This window comes from Puntigrus tetrazona, chromosome 13 (genome assembly GCF_018831695.1).
Source record: "Puntigrus tetrazona isolate hp1 chromosome 13, ASM1883169v1, whole genome shotgun sequence".
Taxonomy (NCBI): domain Eukaryota; kingdom Metazoa; phylum Chordata; class Actinopteri; order Cypriniformes; family Cyprinidae; genus Puntigrus; species Puntigrus tetrazona.
In genome coordinates this window covers 8,031,825-8,053,565 of record NC_056711.1, presented here as the reverse complement: position 1 = coordinate 8,053,565, position 21,741 = coordinate 8,031,825, and the positions used below count along the sequence as shown (strand labels likewise).

Here is a 21,741-nt window from a genome sequence, read left to right as displayed (position 1 = left end):
TGAAATTTCAGGTATGTTTTATTGAAACTATTCATTGTATTAGAAATACAAGACACTTTTTAGTTAAAATTACTTAGGTCCTAAAATTACAGCTGAGCACATCACAAGCGTTGCTCGAATAAAATTACAAGAAGCATATTAACACAAATATGATTTTTACTGAGACAGACACATTGATCTAATGATTTGTACAGCCAAAATTAAGATCACTGAACAATGTAAATATTTAGTCTAGAAAATAAAACATGACTGACACTAACTGGAAAGACAACAAAATCGTGGCTCAGATTTTAAACACTGTATCTAGTCTATATCAACTTCTTATTCAATACCTAAAAATTTTTTTTACATTTTTTTAATGAGATCTTTTAAAAATGAAATATTCTCACCTGCCAGTACTACGATCATTGTTTATTCATCCTCTCTGTATATCTAATTCAAAATGATATAAACTCTTTTCCTTCCTCAAACCTCTATCAATTGTTCCCTTACTACTTCAAGCCCTTTTTTTCTCTTAAGACATTGTCATATTTTGAGGACTTTGGGAACACATTCGAAAACCACTCATCCCCGAAATCATCAGCCTCACTGCCACACATGCCATTCCAATATTTCATGTTGCTATGAGTATTCTGACTAATTCCAGTAAAGCCAGTTGGCTAATTAACCTTCTTATAATCCTAAACAGTGCTAGCTTTGCACTTTTCACGGCTGTCTTTGAAACAGATTTGCGTGCACAAATAGCCTTTCTTTAGGACTGTTTCCAACACTGTTCCTTTCCAACACTTACTGATTTGACCACTTAAATATGTTTCCATAAAAATAAAAACTTTAGTTTTCATTAAATATCATCTCTTTAATATATCAATAGTCAAATATAAGGACTAAAAAGTCTAGTCAGAGCACATTTTAAGGAACCAGCCTGGTTCCCTATTTACTTTGCTCCTACAAATAGGCTGTGACCCTTGTGCACCTGTTCAGTGCAGGCTCTGCCAAGAGATATATAATTTCTGATTGACCTAAGAGCATACATCAAAACAAAGCCTCAGCTTGTTTTTTTTTTTCTTGGGTATTTTTCCCATGCTTTCATATGGCAAGTAGCTCAAAGTTTACACCCAAGATCCACAAAGCAGCTACACGCAAGGTTCCAAAAAAACGTATGTGTGAGTCGCAATGGAGAAATCTGAGGAAAAATATTTCAAAATAACCTCAGACCAGTCCACGTGAAATGTTTTTTCTAGTGACATTTTTTTTCTTATTCCTATAAAATTTGAGAACACGCGAATTGACAAATGATTTGGCATTTGCAACTCTTTTTAAGTGTTTGAAACAAGATAAGCAATAAGAAAAAAAACATGAATAAAATAAACAAATCAATGTATAATACATCTTGTTGTTATTCATTAGGAACTTATTGGATAAAAAAACCCTGGGCAGCCAGACCGAATGTAAATTTGCTAAAACAATGCCCAAGTAGTTATTTGGCTATTGGTTAACATCATCTAAGTGAAAAGGCAGAGCCATTTCAGAGGAAATGCAAGCTACACTTTGATTGATGTTGACAAAGCCAAACAATGTTTTTCTTTGGAATAGCATATATAAATTGTTCACAAGAACAGGATCATGCATTAAGTAAATAGATTTCATGTTAACAACACTGAAGGTTTTAAACATATTGTTGAACATTTAGAATAAATTTAGGATTTTTTTTGAAAGTGGAAAAACACTTTCAAAACAAGACAATAAATATATTCCACAGTATATTTTCATCTGAAATAGAGAATATAATTTCTTTGCATATTCAAGTTATATTAAATCATATTTGTATGAATTAGAATGAGACTGCAACAGAAGCAGATGGTTCAGCTTCTTCCACATGTAGAGTAACATCATCATTGAGGAAGGGTTCCAGGTCTCCAGACCCGGGGCTGAATACCCACACGTGTTGCAATAAAACGGGGTTTGGGAACTTGGATAGGAGACTTTAAAGGGTCTTGTGGTAGGGAACTTAACTCAGGGGCACTTTTAAACTGTTTGGCAGCTTGAAGTCCAGAGTAGCTTAGGCTTGACATGCTTGACATGGGAGCTGGGGGTGAGTATGGCATGGGGTGAGAGATGGGCACAGTTGATATTTTAGGGAGCTCTGGGAGGCCTGGGGCTCGTGAAGGTGGCGGAATTGATTCAGGTACAGGTTCAGGTAGAGGGGATGTCATGTCAGAACGAGAGATGTGCTCACCAAGTGTGGTCCGTGAACGTGGTACAATCACTGTGGGGTTGAGAGTTGGTGCTGACATCGGGGTGGGGGTGGAGAATCGTTTGATTTCATACACACGTGCTGCCTTTACTGGGATCTGCTTGGGTGGTGTCAAAGTGTGGCCTTCCCTTTGTTGCCTCTGGTAGGAGGACACTAAAGATGGTGTGCTAGTGCTACCACTAAAACTGAACATTGCAGGGTTCAGTTGGTAAGGCTGCCTCCTCATAAAGTCCAAAGCTTTAATACCTTCTTTTGGGACACCATAACTACCTTTACTTCCTTTAGAACTTCCTTCAGACACTTTGGCCCCCCCACGCTGCACCCCGACAGGACAGGATGGAGACAACAAGGGGTTGTAACCTATCGGTGGAGGAGCACGAACATTAGGGGAATACTTCCAGTGGGATGGGGTAGGCAAGGTTTTTTGTGGTTCCAGCAAGTCTATGACTGATTGGGATTGTTGGTGTTGTAGAGGAGTGGTTTGTATATGTGGAGAGTCTACAACAAACAAATCCATGCGACTCTGTCTACGAGCGAACAGCTCTGCACCCTTTCCCTCTGCCTGAGGGATCTGTGACATTTCTGGGATGACCCTTGGCTTAGGAGCCACAGGCGGTGGCACCCTTGCCCTATTGTCCTCAATGCTGTGAGTTATGTTCTCCGGTTCATAATATCCATGACTGGGTCTTTCATCTAGGTTCTGCACCATAGACAATAATTCCGGGTTTGGTGAGTTTTTCTTGTTGTCAGGTATCTTAAACATTGGCTTGTAGGCACTACGGCGGCGGGCGTCTACGAGAATACCGGTGCGGCCAGTGGAGGCAGAGGATTTTTCACGATAGACTACAGGTGACACCGGAGTTCCAGTTAAAGAGGTCTCGGAAGCTGCAGAGGTCAAAACAGAAGAGCTTTGGGATGGTATTGCAATGGCCTGAGGAGTAACAGGAGCCATGACAGGAGCCACAGCGGTCACTGTGTGGTCAACAGGGATTTCTGGAGGAACAGTTGTTTCGGCTTCAACAGAAAAAGTATGTCCTTGGGTTTGAACTATAGAAGGTGGCACTGATGAAGCCTGGATGTTTTCTACTGACGAGCAGTGAAGAGCAGGCTGAGAATATGATTCCACAGAAACAGGAGGAACAGACTTTCCAGGCATAAAGGTCTGTGTGAATATCATTTCAGGAGGAACATCGGCACTCATTTGACCCATTGTGACTTGGCTAACAAAGGAGGCTGGGTTGACACCCATGGCATGCTCTTCTGATGGTGCAGAGAATGGATGTGCAACCACAGCCACTGAAACAGGTCTGGGTGTCTTCTTACTGACTGTAGGCCGAAACACAACAGGAGCAGTGGCTGCACGATTGGTAACACAGCCTGGGGCAAAAGGTCGGGCAGTTCTGTTTAACACAGAGCTGGAAGGAAGTTCTGGTAAAGGAGTTGGTTGTGGAGGCATCATAGTTTCTGCAAAAGGTGCTGAGAGACTAGTTATGGGCAACATGGCAGAAGCTGGTGCTACTGGGCTTGAAGTGTCTCCATTAACCATAACAGGAACAGTGGAAGTGGCTTGAGTTGTGGCCATCTTTGTCATATTTTGCGTGTCTGATGGTGGAACCTCATGATGTAAAGTTTTTGAAGGTCTGGCAGGTTTTGGAGCAACTGGTGGTGGCTGGATATTAGTTTTTGTCAATGATTCTGGTTGGAATTGCGGTGTCTGTAGTTGAGGAGGTGCTGCTGTCTCTTTCAGGGCAATGCTCAGCATTTGGCTTTGTAAATGTTCTTGTGCAGCTTCCATTTTCTTTGCATGTTCCTCAGCCCTTCTCCGCTGCTGCTCAAACAACTGTGCTCCCTTCCCAGATGTATCACTCAGACCAGGACTGAGAGCACCACCCTCTCCCTCCTGACCTCTGGAAGCAGATCTTTTCTCCAGCATCTCAAGGTAGTCACTGTCCCATGTGGGGTCGGGTGCAGCAGAAAATCCTTCCTCATCAAATTCTGATTCACTGCCAGGAAATATGCCATCCTCTTCTTGAGAGTCCTGCCTCATGTCCTCATCAACACTTCCAAAGCTTGTCAGTGTGTATTTCTTGGAGCGCTGTCTGCGCTTTTTAAACATCAGAACACCCTTTGAATGAGGGTTTGGTGCATCTGTCAGTAGTGAGGCAATGGTGCGGCACTTGGACCGAGCTTCTTTCACCTGTTTGTCCGTGATTGTATCTCCGCGGTTCAATTCTGTATAACATGAAATGAAAAGTTTGAAACAGAATTAAATTATGCACTGGCATTCATGGGTTTAAACTATTCACTTTATATCGGTCAGAAATTGTGTGCTCTTCTGAATCATTGTTAATGTAAAATTGTGCTAAAAGAGTGCAAATAATGTTCTTAAAGCATAACCCAATAAAAAAGTATTTAATCAAAGCATTTTGCAACAGGGACCACTGATTATATTTCTCCACAGCAATTAGAGAAAAACAGCATAATCATTTTGCTGCCAAGATTATTTGTCTACCATGGGGAGATGCTTTATTTACCAGTCCTTAATTGTGGTCCCTGAGAAGAACATGAGAATGTTTAGAGTACAGATTAGGGTTGTCTTTAGATTTATGACTGTTTATTTATGCTGGTGCTTGAAATTACACAGTTTTAAATAGCCGTGGCTCTGAAGATGCTTGTACACATTATAAAAAGTTGTACTATGGAACATAACTCACCTCCAATCTATTCTTTAAACCTTCTCATTTACTTTAAAATGTAATATCACTGGAATTAGTTGAATGAATTGTGAGGTGTAACCATTTGTTGAATTTAATGTTTTCACTAAATGGTTATCATAACATATTTTCTTCATGCGTATTAAATATTAATATTCCATTAATAGCATATTAGAGTCCACAGTAAGTAATCTCTCCATAAACACAGATGTCAATGTGTTGTTTATCACCTGATCTGGGATCAACAAACACACATTCCGCAGCTGCGATCCAGGATCAGTGTCATAGCAGTGTAATGCAGTGTCCGGGCAATGGAATGTTAAACCTGTGTAACTAATTGTACATATATCATTTTATTAACACTAAATGAACCTGGCTTATGAAATATGCTAATTTGTAACTTGCACAGATGACATTTAAGAGAGTATATATTCCAGCCAGATGCTTCTGTACATGTCTGAAAACAACACAGAGAATACTAACAATACCGTCCAGTATTTCAGCTGAGGATCTAGGTGGAGAGACTGAGTGCAGGCCTGTGAAGAGCACTGTCACCTGATATAAGCCAGCAGCTGGAGATGCTTATGCCAGCTCATGCAAAGCAGCGCTCAGGTTATCAACCCTGCAAGCCTCAGGACAAATATAGACACTGGTGCTGGCTAAAAGACTCATGACCAACCCTCATCTCTTTCAAGGGTTTACATGCAGGCAATCACAAGCTGTGGCTTTAAGAACACATTTACAAAAGCTAAGCAGGTGCTCGTAACAGTATATTTGCAGCCAGTCGATCATCAAGTGCAATGATCTTCATATACTCACTTGCTTGTTTTGCTTTATCCATGTATGTTAATGTGAGTTCCTCATCCACTGGATTGTCAACTGGCCCAACCATGGGTACCAGCTGAGTACGAGAGCTCAACATAAGAGCTTCTTTGGCTCTCTCTGGAGAAACCAGTGGGGGAACGTTTGTGGGCTCCTGGAACCCACTGTCCTCTTCCATTAACCCTTCTCGTGGGTTTTGGTCATCCGCGCTCATGGATGAGGTCTCGATGGAGGTCTGAGAGGACCAGGCTCCATGCGGAAGGGGTTGGTAGATTACTTCTCTGCGAGCTACACCAGGCAATGCATCCTCTCTTTCTTTAGGCCCCAGAAGATTGTAAACTTGGGCATCTGAGGCACTGTCATACCCACTCATTTCTGAAGTCTCTGCTCCTTCTGGTGAAGCTCGACCTGCTTTGCCAGGTGAATTGCTGGGACTACGTCGTTTTGGTTTACGTTGCCTCTCATGAGCAGCCACGTCTGCATCGCTGTCTGTTTCTCCGTAGTAGGCCTCACTGCCCGGTGGAGAGGTCAATCCACTGCGTCCGGTCGGGGACATCATGGATCCGCGGTGGATCTGCCGCACACTGGACTGGTGAGGTCGGGAGCTGGATGGAGACATGGCCCTAATGGCAGCACGGTACTCTTTATCAATGCGGGGAGAAGGAGCTCGAGCAACCAGAACCACCGACTGGAAGCCAGCCGGTGTCCTGATAAACATGTAAGAGGGTAAAATAGCACAGGGCTGGTCAGAAACAGTAACTCACAACAACCCTGGCTTGGAGTTAATACAGTCACTTACTTTCAGCTCCCATTTGAGCTAAACACACACTTTGGCATTGAAAATGGAAAGGACTTACCTCCTAACCCGAATGTGTAGTGTTCCTGGCATGCTGTCGATCAGGTTCATGGCCTGGGCATGCGACAGACTCCCACAGGAATTCTCATTGATGGATACCAGCTCATCTCCCTCACGCAGACCGGCACGACATGCTTTACTTCGCTTGCGCACCTGCAGGATTAATGTAGCAATTGAGAATGGATGAATAGATCAAGAACACATTTAATGTTTTCCATAGATTAAGAAAAAGTTATTGATATCGCATTTCAAATTCTTCCCATCTTTAAAAGTGTATCTGCAAGAATGGCTGATATACAAATTCAAATTAACATGGTCTTTTGAAAGTGTCTCCAATTCACCTATCCTGAATGTATTTACATTGAATGGGAAACCATAGTCCATGCTAACTTCATGATAAAAGGCCTCCAGGAACAGCTGGTACTTGAACCAGTGACCGTTAATACATCAAATGGGATGATCCAGAGAAAATTTTTCAACATTGTACACAATTCTTTAAAATTATTTCAGATAATTTAACCTAATTAAAAAAACGAAAAAAAAACAAACACTTGGTATGGCATAAACTGGCATAAACAGATGCTGCCCATGTGCCAGTGTTAGTGTTGTTTATCAACTGGACCTTGCAATGCCATTGCTTAAACCCCTGTCCTGTCTGTCATCTTACTCAGCACAGGAGGACAGGCTCTGATTTCAGTGGTTTTGTTCACACTGACAGGTTCACATCTTACTGTGGATGCAATAATCAGTCTATAAATACTTGCATTTAGACTATAAATAGACAGTGAGATGGGTTCATTAAATTTTCTCTGCTCTTTAATACTGTGCAAAAGCTCCTGAGTCACTATACTGTTAATAAGTCCATCGGCTGATTTGACCTTTGATTGTCCAGAACAGACTAAAACAGTATGTCATATGGGTGATTGATCTGCTTTTCCATTTACAGCTGTAAATGCCAAGGTTATATTCTGCATCAAGTGATGAACTGGGACCATACATGAACTGTCTGCTGCCCTGTCACTAAGCACCATCTTGATATGAGGCAGTGTCCATACCACTAGTTTAATCTAATTCAATTTGATGACAAGCATCTAGCTACCAATAAAAAGCAATACTCTTCATGACAGCCAAGATTAGTGGATGCATCAAACTACCCTGATCAAATAACATTATTATATAGATAGAAAGATATAGTGTCCCCCTAATATTGGCACCCCGATTTTAAATATGAGAAAAGGTTTATCCTTTTGATCTTTCATTCAGAAAAAAAAAAAATCATTCAGTAAAACAATTGAAAGTTGGGATATTGGCTGAAATGATTGGCACCTAATTATTGCAACATCCTATTCCCAAGATAAAAGCTCTGGGTTTTCTTCTATAATGCCTGAAGAGTTTGGAGAACACCCGACAAGAGATCAGAGACCATTCCTTCATCCAGAATCTCTCCAGACCCTTTAGATTCACAGCTTCTTCTCTTCAGTTCATCTCACTCATTTTCTACAGGGTTCAGGTCAGAGAACTGGGACAGCCATGGAAAAAGCTTCATTTTGTGCTCAGTGACACATTTTTGTGTAGATTTTAATGTTTGTTTTGAAGTATTGTATCAATGGAGGATCCCATTATAAGATTCTTATGGATGAGCTAGGATAATTTTCCTTGAAATCCTTCTAAATATTATGTGATAATGTAGGGGCTGTTTGATTTTTTTTAGGCTTTTGACCCTGAGACTCAACTAATCTCTGCAATTCTCCAGCTGTGGTCCTTGAAGAGTCTTTGGCCACTCAAACTCTCCTTCTCACTGTGCATAAGGACAATATAGACACACGTCCTCTGCCATGCAGATTTGTTATATCTTTAGTTGATTGGAACCTTTTAATTATTGCCTGATGGTGGAAATGTAGATTTTCAATGCTTTATTTTTTTTCTTACAGCAACATTCTATTTTGTGAAGGTCATCAGTCTGGTTCTGCACATCACAACTTCATGAGATTGTTTGCCCATGTTTAGTTGTTTTACTTTAATGATAGGTGAGAATTTTGTGATTTATTGAACGAATGATAAAAAGGGCAAACAATGCAGATTTATTTTCACAGTCACCTTTTCTCAGATTTACCCAGGGTGCCAATATCAGTGGAAGGCATATATATATATATATATACATACAGTATATAGTCAATAATAGTCCACAATTATGCTTTGAATTATAAAGTTTGATTTTGGATTAGAGTAAAATACAAAATGAGGGCCATTTTTATTTTCTAAACTAGCAAGACATGACAACAACCATCAACCAGAATAAGCTGCTTTAAATACTGTATATATATTATATATAATATATATTATTATTTAAATAAAAACTGCTGGAATTGGAAGAAAGTAGATAATTTGAAACATACACATGGTGTGACATGAGACCAAATTACGCTCTAGAGCAAATGGCATTATATATGACCTGAATCCTCAAGGGCTAAGGTAAGTCATAAACTACAGTAATACAGTGTATGTGAGAGCATATAGTTCAAAAACCTTTGTTTATATACTACAATAATTAGCTATTTAGTAAGTAATAAAGTAATTACAAATTAAGAAATCAGTATCACATAATTACCTCCTAGTGAAAGCTAGATATAAAAATGTTTAATTAGCTTCTCATTATTGACTACAGTAAATCACCCTTTGTTTTACATATATAACGTTTTATTCCACAATCTTATTGCTGGTAATCTACTCTTGCACTGTAACTGCTACAAAATAGACGATTCGTGCACATTAGCTATTTAGGACTCAAAGGTTAAGAGGGTTAAAGGGATACTTAAAAGTTCACAGCTCTATGAATCATTTGGCTTTTTTGGTAGAGGATCAGTTCCACACCACACTTAGAGTGCAGGGGCCTGTGCTTCTGGTGTCCATTACAACTCCAGGCAGCTTTAAAGTTCTTAAGTTTCATCTAAACATCTTACGTTTCTTTAGAACTAAAGAAATGCGTGCAAAAACAACTCTAAAAGACACTAAAAGTGAGGTACATTGCATTCATTAATATATTTTCTGGCAATCATACCTTGGCAACCTGCAGAGGCTTCTGGTGCTCGATTCCTCCCTGTAGTCTGAAGCCCCATGGTGCTCCTCCGGATAGGGTGATGATAACCTCCTCAGCCACCATGGTGCGGTTTGTGCTTGTGTCTTTAATTCAGTTTGTTGGCCTGGGGGCCCTTAGTACATACGGTCCATGTTATTTCAGGGCCCCCTTAGAGAAGACAACTACTACTGCAACTGTGTCCTAGGTTTCCTTCAAGTTGCTCTTGCAAGATTACGAGCTCACATGGATCCCCTCCCACTCCCTGAGCTGGATGCTGGTGATAGGGGCGCAGCCATAAAGGAAGTTAAAATAGAGGGGAAAGAGAAAAGATACCCACCGACTCCCAGTGCAGTGCAATCTTGTGTTGGATGAAGGTAGAAGCTAGTTGATCCCAGCTGTGCTGTCACTCACTGCTGGTTTAAAGGGAGGGGGCGTACATTGCCGATATAAAAATAGCCCTTTGCCTCTCTTGCTAAGCAGTCAAGCTTTTTAACTACTACAGAATAGCGACGAGTAGATTTAAGTCTGAAATTGAAAGAAATGAGTTATTATTAATGCTTACAATCTCTCATTCAGTCATCTCAGCATAGGGTTTTTAATTTAACCTTCTTTTCAGGTTGTCAGTTAACAGTCAACTGAGGTTTTCCTAAACGGTTAGTCTTTTCTATTTTATTCTAACGTTGAGACTTTCTAATAGTGCGGGAGTTCGTTTTACCACCGCGTCTGTACACATACTGATAGCAGACCTGTCCTCTTGGCGTCTGAACTGGGACACTTGGCCAATCAATCTTTCTTTAGACAAGCATGCACATGCCTGACCTGAGTAGGAAATTGAAAGAGACTTAGTGACACTTTATCTCCACATACAGGATTTAGACATTGATCACCGGGTCTAAAGAAAATTAAGACCAAATATTTCTATTACAAATAAACTGCATTGATTTGCATGATTTGAGTTTGTTGTATGGGTCAAACTATTAAGTAGATAGAATAGAAAAAGAATAGAGAGCACTAGTCAATTGTAACAAAGTATATAGAGGACAGAAATTAAATACAGAGTGGTAGAGCTAGAGCCTCGAGATAATTTTTTCAAATAATAAATAATATAAGCAGATAGAATATAAATTGAATACAGAGTGGCAGTGTTTATATATAAAATAGGTCAGAACAGAATAGAACAGAGTGCAAGTCTCAGTTTGTTAGTAAATAAAAATGAAAAAAAAAATAGATAGAATAGAATAGAACAGCATAGCTAATGTTAGAGAATCACGTCCAGATGGAAGAGATGTGTTTTAGCTGTTTTTTGAAGATGGCTAAAGAGCTGCTCAGATCAAGTTCCGCCAGCAGGGAACTGTTAAAGTTAAAGTATGTGAAAGTGATTTTGTGCACTATAACATGCTGTTGATTTGAATTCCAGCTTTTGGCTAACATAAGTGTGAAGTAGGGAATTTAGGAAAGGGGTGCAGAGCCAGAGATTGTTTTCTTTTATAAGAGTGGCTATTGATAGCCAGCACAAACTTGATGAACAGAGGTGTGACGTGCAGTCTTTTTGGCTAGTTGAAGACTACTTTTGCTGCCACATTCTTGATTAGTTGCAGGGGTTTAACAGAACTGGCTGGAAGACCTGCCAAGAAAGCAGAACAAGAGCTTGAACCAGGAGTTGTGTAATGTGTTCTGGATAAATGGGCCTGATCTTTGTGTAAGGAAAAGCTGCAGAACTGGGCAGTTGTAACAATGTGTTCTATGAAGGTTAGCTGATAATCAATCACAACTCCAAGGTCATTGACTGTTCTGGAAAGTATTATGGTTGATGTGCCTAGCGAGCAGAATAAAGAAATTTGGATGGCACTTAATTCAGCAAGAAAGGTCGTAGACATGCCAAGATCTAAGCAGCTGAGATCAAATGATCAGGATGGAATGGAGAGAGTTATATGGAAAGCAGTGTTTCCAAATGACAGAAAATAAAGAAAATAAGCTGTCCAAGAACTGAGCCTTGAGGCACCCCAGTAAATAAATGCTGTTACTTTAACACCTCTCCCCTCCAAGACGGAAGGACCTATCTGAGAGGTTAGGCTCAAACCACTGGAGTGTCGTTCCTAAGATGCCTTTTGCCATGACGGCTGACAGAAGGATCTGGTGGTTAAGTGTGTCAAAAGCTGCAGACAGGTCCAGCAAGATTGGTATTGAGGACTTGGAATCCGCTCTTGCAGGGATGAAACCAATGAGCTCTAAAATATTTTACACAGGTACAGTAACATATGTGACCACTGCTAGTTGTACAAGCTCAACCCTTTCGTGGGTTGGTGTTTTCCAATATATCAGAATTCATAAGTCATCTATGCAACTGCAGAGTTCCACAACAGAGGATCTCAAACCTTTTCAGTCATTTTGCAGTAAGCCCTATTTAGTGTTCCAGAGGATTTACTACACCTAGCCAACAAGTTAGACATACCATTACAGACATTTCTACAAGCCTACAGTTTCAGCCACAATATGTTGATGTGTAATAATAACCAGTTTAATGGTTCAGATACGCTGACAGTCCAACTCTAAAATGCAAGCAAGGTCTACGCGCATTTGTGCCTGGTTCAAATGTACACTGAGCAGGAGAGCAGAGACAGTGATGTTGACATGATGTTTTATTAAATACTTCCAAAGGTTTCAATAATAACAAAGGTATGATGGTTTAACAACATTCAAACAAACACTTGATAGATTTAAATTCATAGTTTTATTAATTGTATGGTCATGCAAAAATCCAGCATCCAATTAAACCTCAGAGTATAAGCATATGTAGTCCCATCATATATGGTTACAATGCAAAAAACTGACAAGAATGGGGAAACATACCAAGCTAAAGCTTTGTTATTCTCTTTTAGTCCATTTCATTACAAAATTAGCATTTGATTTTAGCATTGGAAACCATATCTCAGAGCCACATTTCATTTACCTTGAAGATGCAGGTAATATATACACAATTCAATTTTAGGTAACACAGACAGTGAAAATTATTACCAGAAAGTTACACATGCATATTTTCCTTCTGCTGAACTGCATATATGGTTTGGTTGTGGGAGTTATTTAGTTCAGGAATTATTCACTTCGCATACAAAGGCGTTTGTGTCCATCTAACAGTCATAAGAAATACAATAACTACAATTTCCTGCATCTGGAAACATTTCTTAACCATTTACATTTTTTATGGATGTTTGACTGACTAAACTGCACTTCTTTTTTTAAACAAGGACATATCTGATAGGATACACTACGAGTGATAGAAGTGGCCAGAGACTAGGGCAGAACACAGTTATAAGACACACTGCAGCAGGGGGCAACAGAGAGCGCAGCATGAAGGTATGGCAGACATCACAGTGCCAGACGGTTTCATCTGTGGACAAGTGAACTCACTAACAAGATGCCTTTAGGGTAGGAGTACTCTCTTTCCTCCCTTTTTTCAACATATAGGGTTGGGTGCAACATTTGGACCAACTTCAAAAGGTAAAATGTCACAAGAAATGGCTTAGCACAGAATAAAAGGGGAAACGTTAAATCCCCAGGCATCACAATTCACACACAGGATCTACATAACACAGTCGAGAACAGTGTTCTGACGTATGACAGTCACACAGATAAGCTTTAAAGGGAGCACAATGTGTCCATGTGCTTAAACACACCCAAACCAAAAAAAAAGTTTTTTTTTTTAAACTATGCGAGTTGTTTATCAAACACTGTGTTGCGTGTGCTGAAAGACTGTGTGTGTACGTGCATCTGGATGAAGACGAACGTTCGATTCATCCCTCATCAATGATCTGCATTAGTATTTACAGGTTATACTGAAAAGAATTGAAATAAAACAAGAGATCAAGATACTCTGAAAAGATTCTACCACAAAATGGACCCCAAAACACCGTGGAACTGCATTCATCAAGTCATTTTCATTCAAAATCCTGCCTATAGATGGTCAGGACAAACCACAATCAAGTCTTTTAAAGTCACAATGTATGATGAGACAACGCAAACAGCATCAGAACAAGTGTACGGACACTCATGGAGGGATAATGTGACAGTTTGGGTCTTCTTCTAGAGCGTGGACCCCTGTGTATGGATTTCATAACCTGAAGTTGCAAAGCAGTCCACAAAAAGTGAACAGAACAGCATAGAGTCTCAAGCTTATGTGCAAAACAGTACAGGCCATTTCATTTTTTCCTCATGCGTATAGTCTAAAAAATGATATGCACAGCAGCTGGAAGCCTAAAAAGATGAGCTTAGTAACTCTGTGAGGGAGGGCAGGGGCTATGAGCGTGTTGTGTGTAGTGTTTAGCGCCCCCTGGGGACCAGGAAACATAAACTCGAATCTATGTGAGAGTTCTGCAACTTCAGGTTCAAAGAGCCGGGAGGTTATGGGTGCACACATACAGGAAGGCAAGTAAACCAACCCAACTTGAGTTTAGGCCTCATGTGGAAGCGTGTGTAAAGAAGATTTATGCAAAACACTACATAGCAACAAGCATCTTGAACCCAAGAAAAAAACAAAAAAACAAAAACATTTATACGCACACAAACACACAATCTCCCCACCCTTCCCTCCTTTGGACACCACACACTGTTTTGTCCTTTCTCTTTATAAATATCTATTTATGCACAACTATATTAAATCGTGTCCCACTTTAAAACAATTCTTGAAAACACAAAATACTTTCAAATACAGCATCATTCAGGAGATAAAAACCAAGAGATCCACAAAAACACTACAGAAAGCCAGAAAAAAAATCTTTCCCAACCCCATTCCTTAATTTCAAAGAAAATAAAAGCAATATTAAAACATCCTCTTCTCAACATCTAAAGTCTACACTTTGGTGCTTCAACATCTGATACATTTTTTCGTTCCCTCTGATATGTCATGCCATCACATTCTTTGTGTAAAAAAAAATTAAAAACAGGAAAATGTTTTCTTAAACGTAATAAACTCACACCATTTACCCTTAAAACGGCGTGTGATTTTCAAAGATTCACATTTCTGATCCTAACTCCCATCTCTACCAGCTGTTAATTACACAAGTGAAGATCTCAATATTTTACAATATATTATTAATACTTTAAACACCATTTCCGAATGTTGGGCAGCAGACATTATGGGATTATGGGTAAAGACAATACAGTGCCACGTGTGGGCATTAGAAGCATGCAGCATCCAGAAGGCAGGGCTGCTGCCGTGGCCGCCCGCCCCACATCTAGCTAGAGTTGGACTGAAGTGGTGGCCACTTTTAAATATATTTCTTAGTTGTGTCAATTTTTTCCCTCACGTTTTCAAAACTTCAAGAGGTTCTCTTCTGGCCGGGCTCCAGGCGGCAAGACGTGCACGGAGAAGAAATGCTCCAATCAGCTTTAGTATTCAGGCATGCTAAGGAAGGAACAGAAAAAAATACTAAATAATGTTCTGCTTGTTGTGTTGACACTAAAGGCTCAGATATACTTCGAATGAAGTTTGGGAAGCAGGGCGTAGGGTGTAGATTAATGTAAACACGTGTTGCGATGCTGGCGAGTAAGCCTGTAAATTTGATCAAAACAAAAGGTATATTGTTAAAAACAAAGGAATTAATCGTCCCTCTGTGTACAGACGCGTATATATCTGTGGCAGCTCAGCTATGCATCTAGTGACTCGGAGACTCTCATGCCTAACCTCGGCTGAGTGAGAAAAGAACCAGGAAAAATCCAGCATCAAAGAAGGTGAAGTTTCAGAACGCATCCACATACCGATGGTAGCTCAAAGGTGTTTAGGAGTCAAACATTTTGCTCGAAATGACGTTATATTTCATTTGAAGTATATCCGGGCCTTAAGATGTTGTTCAATCAGTACCTTTGCCCTGTGTGCTTCACTGTAGAGGTGCGGCAGGTGCTCCAGAGCAGTGGAAGTGGATGTTGAGCCACTTGGCATCTCGGCGGTGCCACACACGCGTCTCCTCTGACTGGCTGCTGCGTGGCCGGCCCTGGCTATCCATGTACTGCGTCAGTCGGATATAGGCGATGCAGGCGGCGTCCTCTCCAATCAGGTGCACGTGAGGGTTCAGGATGGTTGTATGCACAGGCTTACTATTCTTACTCAGCACTAGAGTCAAACACAGGCAGTAGATAAAAGACATATTCTGTTAAATAAGCTGGTTACATATATAAACGGGTTAGTTTCAGTACCCTTTAACCTCAAGAACGTCCAAACCTGTTTCTAGAGGGACACTATGTAGCAGTTTAACTAAATTAACACATCTAAATCAGTTAACCAAGGTCTTAAACTCATTAGAAACTTCTCGACTGTTGGAGCTGGTTGAAATTAAAATCTGCCAGGAGTTTTAACTGAATTGGCTGCACAAAAAGAATGTTATTAATAGGTACAACAAACGTATACAACTTTATCGGACACTAGTACATTAAAAAGCATGGGGCTTACAATTCTCGAAGTAGAACTTATGGAAGTCCATTCCCTCAACCAGGTTTCCAAGTGCCTCGGGCTCAAAAGAGGTCAGGCCAGGGTCACAGATCCTCCTGAAACAGTAAAGGTTACTGAGATAAATGCAAACCACTATTCAGTTTCAACCAAATAGCCGAAAACATCTAGAATGTTTCATTTTTGGAAAATAATCGTACTTAAAATTTGTTCTTTCAAACATTACACAAAAATGTTTCATGTGTGTTATAAGCGAACATGCTTGTGCTTTTCAAAGATACTATATCCACCATAAATTCTGATATATCCCTGAATAATTATCAGCAAGGTTATTTTAAAATTGCAAATACAGTGTTTGTTCCTGTTGTTTAATACAAGATATTTCATTTGCAATATATGCTTTTTTAAATGTTAATAGATTCAGTTGGATATTATGTGTGTATTTTCATTAAAGATTACGTAAAAACCAGTCCAGAAATTAATACAACCATTACAAAATGCATGCTGTACATCAGGAACATGATTTGAAAGAACTTTAATAAAAATCCATAAAATGCACAGCGCAAACAAATGTGTTTAATCATTAAATATAAACAGTACTTACGTGTAAGCTTCAAAATCTCCGTTGTTGATGGCCTCAATCAGCTGCTCTGTGATTTTAATGATCTCCTGCTTTCGGGCTGGTGTTTGGAGAAATGGGAGGAACAATCAAGTTTTACACACAACCATTATTTAAAAACCGCAAACCGGCTTTTTTTCCTAACTGCTCTTGAAATCTCACATTCAGCTCAGCATAACTTTTGGTTGTAATTGGGTGCCGTCAAGATCGTCAAGCATTATTATCATAGGCACTCTGAGTCTTAAATGACTTCTGATTTCAACCAGCTGAGAAACCACAACCCAACCATAAAATATAAACATTTAACACTTGAATCCTAATAAGTAAACCCTATGAATGGCCATGTTTCACTAGAGAACTGTTTACAGGGTGATTAACTGCAGGGACTTTGGTAAAGCCAGAGGGAAATGCCAGGATTTACATTTAGGGGGGGGGGGGAACGTGATATCCGTCACTAAATCAACAGTCTAAGACTTACACTGCTGCCTGTGCACGCTGCTGCCCCCTGGTGTTGTGGAGGCCGGAGCAGGTACAGCAGGCTCTAAATCAGGACAGGAGCTCTGACCTGAACCGCTCCAAGCAACATTCTTAACATCATGTGGTGGATCGGCTGCAAGACAACGGCACAAATAAACAAAGCTGCAACTAAGCACACAGAGATGCTAAGCCAAAACAAACGTATGATAAACAAAAAGAGCACTACTTTGAGACACATGCTGCTTCAGAACAGTATACTACCTTACTACATACTCAATATATAGTATGTATACTGTGCACAATATGCAAATGTTCAGGGTCATGAAATATCTAGATAAACTATTATTACATTTGACAAAATGTGCAGTATTAAACAGAGATGAATAATGCATCCCATAATGCAATGCATTCAAATTCACCTTCCGTTTCTACTGGAGAAGATGAGCCAAAAGTTTTCATTGCTTGACTCCTTATCTGATGAGAGAACTGTCTGACAAAAATGTGCAAAAAAATTAATACAAACTGAGATTACAATTATTTACTTTTCTGTTTGTATTATTTTACATAAAAAAAATATTTTTAATGTATACTGCACAGTGTTCAGTTAGTAGTAAACTAGTATTCTGTTCCGAACATTCAGTCACTAATTCATACGTCATGATCAGTGGATCCCTTAATAAACTATTAGCAATAACATTAAAATAAACAAAAATGTAAATAAACGCATAAAAAAAAGATGTAAACAAACCTTATGATGGGATATACTATAATGGGATACCACTGACCAAGATTACAGCATATGCAAAAACAAAAAATAAATAAAAAGCAGCTGTAAATGATGCTTAAACCACTGCACTGCTATCCACTGCGTGTCACATAGAAAACACTGCAGAATTAAATTCAGTAATGAGGTGATTACTGAATTAGATTAATGAACAGAAAACATACACTGGCATATGGAATAAATATGGGTTGATAAATATGTATGACAATTATCTAGAGGATTACAGTAGCAATACTGCAGCATACTGAATCAGATAGCTGGTAGCATTTGTTTTAACAGTCCAGCAGATGGTGGCAGATCTCATGGTTTTTTTTTAAAGAGAAACCTGCGGCAGTTTGGTTCAGTGGTTTGAGCAGTCGCTGAACTCAACATGCAGCCAAGACAGACAGATGCAAAGACAATACAGCCCGTGTTATGTGTTGTGGGAGTACACTATATACAACAGCAGCATGAGCGATAGGAGTTAATGAAGAACACAAGAGGAGCTATAGCCACCACTAGCAGATCTATGCACACACACTATGTGCATGTGTTGAGAGATGTCTGTCGTGTACAGTCCCAGCACGGGCCCTCTGCTCATCTGTCACACTCAAAGTATTCAGTGTCACACAGATAAATAAATGAAAAGGTCACTCTGACTGAGAAGGTCAGTGCAATTCTTTCCATGTCAGAGGTGAGGATGTACATGAGTAAAGGGCAAAGATGGTGGACTGCGAGAGACTCAAAATCAGGTGACAATATCTGTCCTTGATTGCGCTAATAAGTGTACAATGTGGATAACAGCAAATGTGCATTTTATTTTTGGATATTGAAAATCTGCCATATTATTGTCTTAAAGGGGTCATATCATAAGGAATCAAATTTTTTTTTATACTACAAATTACTTCAAATTGAGCTTTTTCTTCTCAAAAACTAAGAGAATTTACTGAAACGGCTCAGTCCAAATATTCACAACCTTCCTGCATCACACAGGCACAGATGAACACTGCAATATAGTATTCACTATACTCTTATCCTTTTAAGAATCGCATCTGAGAAGCAAAACAACAAAAACGTAGTTTAATTCGAGGGTCAGCGAGAGCTTGGAAAATGGACAATCACAAACTGAACTACTGCTTTTACGGCAACAAAACTAAACCAACAACAATAATGCATCAATAATAATAAAAATAAAGTGTATCATATGACCCCTTTCATGACGACGCCAAACCTTAAAATTAAAGTATTTAGTCTGTTGAGTCCATCTCAGCCAGATTTGTTTTGGAGCATAAGGTTAGAAAGGTGAGTTACTCAGTTAGCAGTGGGAACAGTGGGAACGGAGAACATGTGAGATAGAGATCAGATGAGTCCAATAGGGAGTTGTAGAAACAGCTGATAAGGTCACTGCTGTAGCAGTTGACTTACTGGGTGGTGGGCAGGGGGGGGAGGCCTCGGGCTGAGGAGCTGGCTCCTCCGAGGCACTGCACTGGCTCACCACTGCACTGTCATTGCTAGCCCCACCCACCGATACTGACACAGACAATTAGGGGAAAAAATGTGACATTTGTTGTGGTAAGTCATACCACAAGCCTTTTTCCAACTAGGCTTTTGTGCTATATTTATATATGAAATGATGACATAATTTGCATGATAATCTTCCAAAAATACCAGCAGCACACACAACAGAGTACACAAAAACAAACACATGCTAAAACATAACGTGCAGAAAGCAATTAGTATAAAGGGTAATGTTATGTGAAAAAAATGTTGATTCAAAATTAAAAAGCAATATTTTTTAAACCTCGAAGTCTCTACCTCTATATAAGGACATGTTATACAACTGTTTGTATTTACATGAAGTTTCAGAAAAAGCTGAAAGACTTCTCTGTCTGGGACATATTTTCACCCTGGTATAGAATGTGAGATCTTTGGGCCATTAGGCTGTGACGCAAGTCAATGGTTTGTGAGGTTTAACCCTCAGAGACCCGCTGTTGGAAGAACTATTAGTATTTAAAAGTGTTTAGATATTTCAATGAATGAATAAATAAATGCAAGATAAAACTAGGTAAAAACACTGAAACCCAATCCTTAAAAAAGAAGTCTAACATTTCCCCAAAACAAAAGTGGATAAAACATAGTAAATTACACTTCTTATGCTTTTTAGTTTTAAAAGGTTTGATATGAATACACATACACAGCTGTTAAAAAGTTATGTAAGATTTTTTTGATTGAACAAATTACACTGAAAAAAGTACTATTACAAAAATTTAAATGACAACTTTTTATTTGAATATATTTTGAATTACATTCCTGTAATCACAAAGCTGAATTTTCAGCATCATTAATCCAGTCTTTAGTGTCACATGACCATTAAGAAATCATTCTAGTATTTGTTGCTCAACGAACATAGCTGAAAACAGTTGTGATGTGTAATATTTTTGTGGAAACACAGTATCAGATTCTTTGAAAAAGGTTTAAAAGAGCATTTACTTAAAACAGAAATACTTTGTAACATTATGAAGTCTTTGCTGTCACTTTAAATCAAATTAATGCATCCTTAGATAATCTATTTCTGAAAATATATTCCCGATATACTGCATGACTATCAAACATAGATTAGTGTTAAGTAATGAATGATCCTGAATCTCTATTGACCCATTAAACCTCTGCCTGTGTATCTCAGATTGAATAGAAATGATTCAAGTAAGGTAATGTTTTATTATCTAAGAGCCCTCTAAAGACAGTCTAGAAGCTCAGAATAACTCAGAATTTAACAAAAAAAAACCCAACAACCCTGATCTGATGATGAATGATGCCAGGGTTGTGTACAATTGAATTAAACCGCTGTGTAATAACGCTGTGTGAAGCACCATGTGACTTAGACAACATACAGAGATGTGATACGGAGTCTCTGTGATTCTCAGTAGTAGTATTTGTTGCTTGTAAAGGTCAGTGCGGTAAAACTATTATTCCCTCAGATATTGTGGACATTCATTACTTAAACACAAAACTTTGTGATTCATCAGTGCCATGGTAACTCTGGCATTCACAGCACGGCTCCTTTTCTAAGCAAAGCTTGTGCTGATTCATGATAGCAATCAGTCTGTCTGACCCCGTTTAGGTGCCTCACACTACTCTATAGCTGCTGCTGTAGTGACCAGCAATGTGTCTACAGCTGGCTGTTAATGCACACTCAAAGCAATTATCATGCTATGAAGGTCCTTTCAGTGCACTGGGATAAATCTCACTGTCAGTTATTCACTGCGTAATATTTATTCCCTCTGGCCCTTATTACCACTATTTCTCTTTAAGAGTTGGAAAGTGTACTAGCCTTGAACCCATTTACACCTGGCAAAAGTCTGTCCGAAGCGTTTCATGAAGTAGTCAAAAACATTGAATTAGTAGTATACCCACCATGTAAAATACAAATAAACAAATATACACGGCACACCACGCATACATAGTGCTCATCAGATATGATGCATGGAAATTCAAGCTTACTGGCTAGACACGCGACAATTTTGAGACATAAGTGGGCCTGTATGTTTACCATATGTGATGTGTGTTGACCATGTCTATTTAAAATACTTGAGCAAATTAATTCAATTCATATGGAATTCATTTAGCTTTATGAACAATGATCAATTGCCTTTGGATGTAATGGACTTTATGCAGAGGGACGGAAATCTGTCAGGTTTCATTAATAGTATATTTATTTGTG

The 21,741-nt window shown here is 39.2% G+C and overlaps 2 protein-coding genes across 35 annotated transcripts in view; both read right to left on the bottom strand.

Moving 5' to 3' along the window:
- On the bottom strand, positions 1 to 10,079 carry synpo2la (synaptopodin 2-like a). Of its 2 annotated transcripts, none has more exons than XM_043255928.1 (4): positions 9,705 to 10,079; positions 6,648 to 6,799; positions 5,788 to 6,413; positions 1 to 4,486 (listed from the first exon to the last, which is right to left on the bottom strand). In XM_043255928.1, exons 1-4 carry the CDS (start codon positions 9,804 to 9,806, stop codon positions 1,893 to 1,895), a joined length of 3,474 nt encoding a protein of 1,157 aa, XP_043111863.1. In that variant the 5' UTR covers positions 9,807 to 10,079; the 3' UTR covers positions 1 to 1,892. The 2 variants fall into 2 exon arrangements, with proteins under 2 accessions (XP_043111863.1, XP_043111862.1); XM_043255927.1 differs by having other exon boundaries at positions 5,788 to 6,497; positions 9,705 to 10,078.
- Positions 10,080 to 12,434: 2,355 nt separating this feature from the next.
- Positions 12,435 to 21,741, bottom strand: part of camk2g2 (calcium/calmodulin-dependent protein kinase (CaM kinase) II gamma 2) — a 49,622-nt gene continuing 40,315 nt past the window's right edge. For 14 of the 33 annotated variants that reach the window (XM_043256367.1, XM_043256369.1, XM_043256371.1 and 11 more), the window contains 4 exons: positions 16,766 to 16,841; positions 16,165 to 16,259; positions 15,580 to 15,828; positions 12,435 to 15,123 (listed from right to left, as the gene is read on the bottom strand). In XM_043256367.1, coding sequence (XP_043112302.1) covers positions 15,596 to 15,828; positions 16,165 to 16,259; positions 16,766 to 16,841 — 404 coding nt within the window. In that variant the 3' untranslated portion in view covers positions 12,435 to 15,123; positions 15,580 to 15,595. Of the gene's footprint in view, positions 15,124 to 15,579; positions 15,829 to 16,164; positions 16,260 to 16,765; positions 16,842 to 17,258; positions 17,391 to 19,445; positions 19,551 to 21,741 lie in introns of all 33 variants that reach the window. The other 19 variants (XM_043256347.1, XM_043256348.1, XM_043256353.1 and 16 more) reach the window with 3 other exon arrangements.

Excerpts from the sequence above, each read along its gene's own strand:
- synpo2la (XM_043255927.1), bottom strand. The coding sequence starts at position 9,806 with ATGGTGGCTGAGGAGGTTATCATCACCCTATCCGGAGGAGCACCATGG. Across the intron at positions 6,800-9,704 it reads AGCCTCTGCAGGTTGCCAAG|GTGCGCAAGCGAAGTAAAGC; the intron begins GTATGATTGCCA and ends TTAATCCTGCAG. Across the intron at positions 4,487-5,787 it reads GGATAAAGCAAAACAAGCAA|AATTGAACCGCGGAGATACA; the intron begins GTGAGTATATGA and ends CATGTTATACAG.